This window comes from Mastomys coucha, unplaced genomic scaffold (genome assembly GCF_008632895.1).
Source record: "Mastomys coucha isolate ucsf_1 unplaced genomic scaffold, UCSF_Mcou_1 pScaffold7, whole genome shotgun sequence".
NCBI classification, from domain to species: domain Eukaryota; kingdom Metazoa; phylum Chordata; class Mammalia; order Rodentia; family Muridae; genus Mastomys; species Mastomys coucha.
Window position 1 is genome coordinate 45,382,801 of NW_022196913.1, and position 6,693 is coordinate 45,389,493.

General features: G+C 41.6%; 1 protein-coding gene across 7 annotated transcripts in view; it reads right to left on the reverse strand.

Moving 5' to 3' along the window:
- The window catches only part of Mak (male germ cell associated kinase), a 52,413-nt gene that overhangs the window by 20,320 nt on the left and 25,400 nt on the right, over positions 1-6,693 (reverse strand). For all 7 annotated transcript variants that reach the window (XM_031358237.1, XM_031358236.1, XM_031358235.1 and 4 more), the window contains 2 exons: positions 3,110-3,277; positions 1,005-1,316 (listed from right to left, as the gene is read on the reverse strand). In XM_031358237.1, the coding sequence (XP_031214097.1) occupies positions 1,005-1,316; positions 3,110-3,277 (480 nt within the window). The remainder of the gene's footprint in view (positions 1-1,004; positions 1,317-3,109; positions 3,278-6,693) is intronic.

Consider the following 6,693-nt stretch of genomic DNA (forward strand, 5'->3'; position numbering starts at 1 on the left):
TACATGCTGTAGTGACCGCACTCTCCTTTCTGTTACATGCTGTAGTGACCACACTCTCCCTTCTGTTACACACTAGAGAGCCACAGCCTCTAACACTCAGAGCTGGAAGAAGACTCTTCTGGACCCTGGAGGCTATTCGTTTATCCAGCAAATATTGAAAATCCACCTCATGGCAGGCACCTTCTAGATTCTGGAGTTATAGTGATAAACAAAACAGACATATTTTTTGATATCCCAGAACTTGCTCTCCAGTAGAAAGGGAAATGCTATACAAGAATACAAGAAAGAGAAGTCAACAGTATGCAAGATGGGGTTTGGTATTAGTGGGAGATAGAGAGGTTTGGGGGGGTGTTATACAAAGACGGGAAGAGTTGTTGGGGACAGATTGGGAATTAGATGCAGCATTTGAAAAGAACTGTGAGGGAAGAATCCAGTGCCAATAGTCAGCCCTGAAAACATATACATATGGGTAACATCCTACAGACCACACAGGTTGTGTTTATATATTTGGGAATACACACACACACACACACACACAATTAAAGGAAAAGACCAAGGGAGGCTTTGAAAGGAGAGAAGTTCCGGAAGGAGAAAATAATGTGATAATATAATCTCAAAAAACTTAACTTGTGTTTGTGTTTATTATCAGTGAAAGCCAGTGTGGAATTCTTGGAAAAATCCTTAATATATAGGATTGGAACTCTAGAGTGTCCAATTCCTTCTGGGATTTTTTTTTTTTTTTTAAATCTGAAAAGACCCTTCTGGAAATTCTTAAATGACAACTGTGGCCCATGGATGTTACTCCTTTATTCTGGAAGTTTCTGCTCACCATTGTAAAATATTACCTCATCTCTTACCAAACCTCAACCAAAGAAGCAGGAACTCTGACCTGGGGCAAACTCTATTGTTAGAACTGCCCTGGCCATCTGATGGGTGAGTCTCGGCCACTGCTTCCCCAGATTGCATCAGGCTGTGCCGTCTAAAGCACCTTTTTGACTACTCACCACTGGTACGGATTTGACGATACTTGGGAACATCGTTTGTGGTGGCTTCTGGTGACCCTGCTGCTTTGGGGGTGGCTGAATCACTGTGTTCTGTGGTGGCTGAATGGTCTGCAGTGGTTGGTGGCCCTGTTTTGGCTGGGGCTGCCCGGCAGGCTGATCAAGTATGTTTGGCAAAGGCTTAGGATCCCGTTCAGAGGAAGATGGCTTTGGCTCTAGAGGCTGCAGCTGCTTATGTGAAGTCTGTTTTGAATCCAGATGGTGTGCCGTCGGACCCAGTACCTGACCGACTTGAAAATATGGGTGTTTCAATGCCTGGAAAAGTGTGGAAATACCATACGGAACGTCACCTTACATTAATGCGTCTCTAATCAGAATATCTGCAAGTTTAAATTGTGTGCATCCTTACTATAGGGCAAACCGCTCACTATTAACAGTGGTCTTCTTGATGGGAGTTCTGGGTATTGAACCTGTGGCCTCAGAAATGCTAAGCTGTGTTGACAAGTGCCAAGCACGTAGGATCTCTGTAGGATACCAGGTTGGGCAATACTGAGTACCTGTGGGCAGAAGACAAGCTTCCCAGGAGAAAATCTGGGAATGAAGCACACATAAATGAAGCACACAGCTAAATCCATGTGTGTACAGTCTCTGGGTTTTGCCTCATCCTTTTAAAAAAAATATAATAAATTGCTAACTTGTAATACTGCTACAAGCAAGGTGAACAAATTGAGATTTTTTTTCTCTAGCCAAATTATAAATAACTCCATGTGGGTTCTAGGGATTGACCTCGGGGTCATCTCGCTGGCCCCTTCTGTTGCTTTCACTGCCACGGTTTCCTCATCGTGATAGCACGTATTTATGCAGGCTGTTGGTCTTAATGACTTAGTTCTTAAATAGCTATGCACAGCCTCTTGTGGTTTCTTCCTATGCCAGCACTGTTGCTGCGGTGATTTTATTACCTCTCAGGGTAACTGCTCCCTAACCTCTGCTCTCCAGTTACCTGTCTGTGTTCAAACACGCATGGATTAATCTTTCTCTTTTGTTTTTTGTAGCTAGTCTTTTTTGTGGTTGTTGTTTGTTTATGAGTTTTTTGTTTGTTTATTTATTTGGTTTTGGTTTTTTAAGACAGAGTTTCTCTGTGTAACCTTGCTTGTCCTGGAGTTCGCTCTGTAGACCAGGCTGGCCTCAAACTCACGAAGATCTGCCTGCCTCTGCCTCTCAAGTGCTGGGACTAAAGGTGTCCACCACCACTGCCTGGCTTGTAGCTGGTCTTTAGAAAGCACATACACTAATTATTTTTTAAATGAGGGGATTATATATTAAATTTAATTAATATAATATATCATCGTTGTTTGTTAAGCCTCTGGCAAACAAAGGGATAGCATTTGAAAGACCACAAAGTGCCACAATGCTACCCTCTTGTTAGAGTCAGAGGATAAACTCTTACTGCAGTCTCAATTTCCTGATTCTTGTCCCAGTGAACACGAATCCTACCCCTAAGCCAGCCAGTGGTGGCACACACCTTAAATCCCAGCACTTGGGAGGCAGAGGCAGGCAGATTGCTGAGTTTGAGACCAGGACCAGCCTATTCTACAGAGTGAGTTCTAGGACAGCCAGGGCTATACAGAGAAACCCTGTCTGAAACCCCTTCCCCCAATCCCCCCCCAAAAGAATCCTAGCCCTAAACCACAGAAGTCTACTGTGTGCCACCCAGACCAAACAGGTGCCTGACTTGAGGAATTATCCTTAGTGGCTGTGTCCTCCCTGGCTTGTCGGGAGGGGGGGGGGGTCACATGACATCATTATGCAGTGACTCTGTTTGCAGTAGGCCTCACTCTTGCTTGTTGTACACAGTGGGTGTCTTGGTTTTAGCACTTACCGATCTTGGAAAACATTGGTTGAGAATTAACCAATTTGTAAAATTGCAAAACTTTACAAATTTAGAGGTTGGAGAGATGGCTCAGTGGTTAAGGGCACTGGTTCTTGTAGAAGTTCTGAGTTTGGTTTCCCGGTCCTACATAATGGCTCACAATCACCTATAGTTCCAATTCCAGGGGGATTCAGGGCCATCTACTGGCCTCCTGGATTCCTGTACACACGTGGCTTACCTGGCTTGCGGTTGGTCGTTTCTTTGGATCCCAGCTCAGCATTTCTGTCATAAGCTGAATAGCCTCGCTACTGGCATTGGGAATGAGAGTTTTTAGGTTTATGGGAATGCACTGGGGAAAGCGGAAGTTCATGGAGGATGCAAGCTGATATCCTTCTGGCCAGTCACTCTGTTAAAGGATAGACACAAAGAGAAAACTAGTTTTTGTATTTAATAACTCAGGAATGACATGGATTCATGTGGGAAAGCTTCAATGCTAAGTCATATAAATAAATGTGAAATACCAGAAACCTTATAGAAAGGACATGGATCTGAGAGGGGGTGAAAATGAAACTGCATATCGGTAGTTGTATTTTGTATTTCAAAATAGCAAACTCCTCCTGGCTTTCAGTCTCAGTGGCACCATGGTGACATCAATCAATAAGGACAAAAGATTTACAAAGAGGCAGTTTCCTGTGAAGATTCTCACTACACATCAGAGCAAGTCCAGCATTAAAACATTCATGAGAAGAAAAGGATAGTCAGCTTCATGCTTCAGCATCCACCTTCTCCTGCCAACTGTAAGGCCAGTGCTGGCTTAATTACAGTTATGCCTAGAAACTGCATCTTAGAAGGTAAAGTCTACCAAAGGTAATAGCCATGGGGAGGTACTCAGAAGCCAGTAGAGCAAATATCACAGCAAGGATATAAACAGAAAAAAAAACCTAAGAAAAAATAAGGTCTAAGGTCCCAGTGGTTAATGAATGGGATGGGGCTAAGGGCATTCACAGAGCAAGCAAGAAAGTCTTGGAATCACAAACATCAGCTCAAACTTAAACTCTAGGCAGAATGTTCCCTTAAATGTTTTTAAAAAGAGAATCAATCAATCAACTTTCTAACTCCATCAACACCTAAGAGGGATAGAGGATCCACAGCCCTCTCTGCCCCTTCCCCCACAAGTGGAGAGCTTGCCTCCAGGGAGTGCTCCAACCCAGGGACTCAGGTGAGATTGACATTTTCTCTCCGGTGATTTTCTAAGACAGGACCAGCCAGGAGGCACAGGCCTCAGAAGTGACAGGGCAGCGGGGACAGGAACCTTTCTACTTAGTCTACACCTAGGAGGGACAGCAGATCCACAGCCCTCGCCGCACCTTTCCTGCAAGTGGAGAGCCTGTCTCCAGGGTTTGCTCTGACCCCAGGACTCAGGAGGGGCACAGCCCTCTGCACACAGGTCTTACCAGAGGACAGCTGATGATCTAGAAGTGCTGACACAGGCTTACAGACCCACAGAAGAAACAAGCTTCAGCCAGAGACAGCAAGAACATCTAACACCAGAGATCAACAAATGGTGAAAGGCAAACGCAAGAATCTTACCAACAGAAACCAAGACTACTTGGCTTCATCAGAACCTAGTACTCCCACCATAGCAAGTCCTGGATATCCCAAAACACCAGAAAAGCAAGATTTGGATCTAAAATAAGATCTCACGATGGTGATAGAGGAATTTAAGAAGGACATAAAAAACTCCCTTAAAGAAATACAGGAGAACACAGGTAAACAGGCTCAAGCCCTTAAAGAGGAAACACAAACATCCCTTAAAGAATTATAGGAATGCACAACCAAACAGGTGAAGGAATTGAGCAAAACCATCCAGGACCTAAAAATGGAAATAGAAACAGTTAAGAAATCACAAAGAGAGACAACTCCGGAGATAGAAATCCTAGTAAAGAAGTCAGGAATCATAGATGCAAGCATCACCAAAAGAACACAAGAGATAGAAGAGAGAACCTCATGGGCAGAAGACACCATAGAAAACATTGACACAACAGTCAAAGAAAACATAAAATGAAAAAAAGTTCCTAACCCAAAACATCTAGAAAATCAGGACACAATGAGAAGACCAAACCTAAGGATAATAGGTATAGAAGAGAGTGAAGACCTCCAACTTAAAGGGCCAGTAAATATCTTCAACAAAATTATAGAAGAAAACTTCCCTAACCTAAAGAAAGAGATGCCCATAAACATACAAGAATCATATAGAACTCCAAATAGACTGGATGAGAAAAGAAATTCCTCCTGCCACATGATAGTCAAAACACCAAATGCACAAAACAAAGAAATATTAAAAGCAATGAGGGAAAAAGGTCAAGTAACATAAAGGCAGACCTATCAGAATTACACCAGACTTCTCGCCAGAGACTATGAAAGCCAGAAGATCCTGGATTGATGTCATACAGACCCTAAGAGAACACAAATGCCAGCCCAGGCTACTATACCCAGCAAAACTCTCAATTACCATAGATGGAGAAACCAAAGTATTCCATGACAAAACCAAATTTACACAATATATTTCCACAAATCCAGCCCTTCAAAGGATAATAAATGGAAAACTTCAACACAAGGAGGGAAACTACATCCCAGAAAAAGCAAAAAAAAAAAAAAAAAAAAGTAATCTTCCAACAAAACTAAAAGAAGATAGCCACATGAACAGAATTCCAACTCTAACAACAAAAATAACAGGAACCAAAAATTACCTTTCCTTAATATCTATTAATATCAATGGACTCAATTTCCCAATAAAAAGACATAGACTATCAGACTGGATACGTAAACAGGACCTAACATTTTGTTGCATACAGGAAACCCACCTCAGTGACAAAGACAGACACTACCTCAGAATAAAAGGCTGGAAAACAATTTTCCAAGCCAATGTTCCCAAGAAAAAAGCTGGAGTAGCCATTCTAATATTGAATGAATAAATTTGACTTTCACCCTAAAGTGATCAAAAAAGATAAGGAGGGACACTTCATATTCATCAAATATATGATTTACAAAGATGAACTCTCAATTCTGAACCTCTATGCTCCAAATGCAAGGGCATCTACATTCATAAAAGAAACTTTACTAAAATTCAAAGCACACATTGTACCGCACACAAAAATAGTGGGAGATTTCAACATCCCACTCTCTGCAATGGACAGATCATGGAAACAGAAACTAAATAAAGACACAGTGAGACTAACAGAAGTTATGAAACAGATGGATTTAACAGATATTTATAGAACTTTTTATCCTAAAACAAAAAAAAATATACCTTCTTCTCAGCACCTCATGGTACCTTCTCCAAAATTGACCATATAATCAGTCACAAATCAGGCCTGAACAGATACAAGAAGATTGAAATAATTCCTTGCATCCTATCAGATCACCATGGACTAAGGTTGCTCCTCAATGAACAATAGAATGCCCACATACACATGGAATCTTAACAATACTCTACTCAATGATAACTTGGTCAAGGAAGAAATAAAGAAAGAAATTAAAGACTTTCTTGAGTTTAATGAAAATTAAGCCATGACATACCCAAACTTATGGAACACAATGAAAGCAGTCCTAAAAAGGAAAACTAATAGCTTTAAGTGCCTTCAAAAAGAAACTGGAGAGAGCATACACCAGCAATTTGATGGCACATCTGAAAACTCTAGAACAAAAAGAAGCAAAATCACCCAAGAGGAGTTGAAGGCAGGAAATAATCAAGCTCAGGGCTGAAATCAACCAAATAGGAACAAAAAGAACTATACAAAGAATCAACCAAACCAGGAGCTG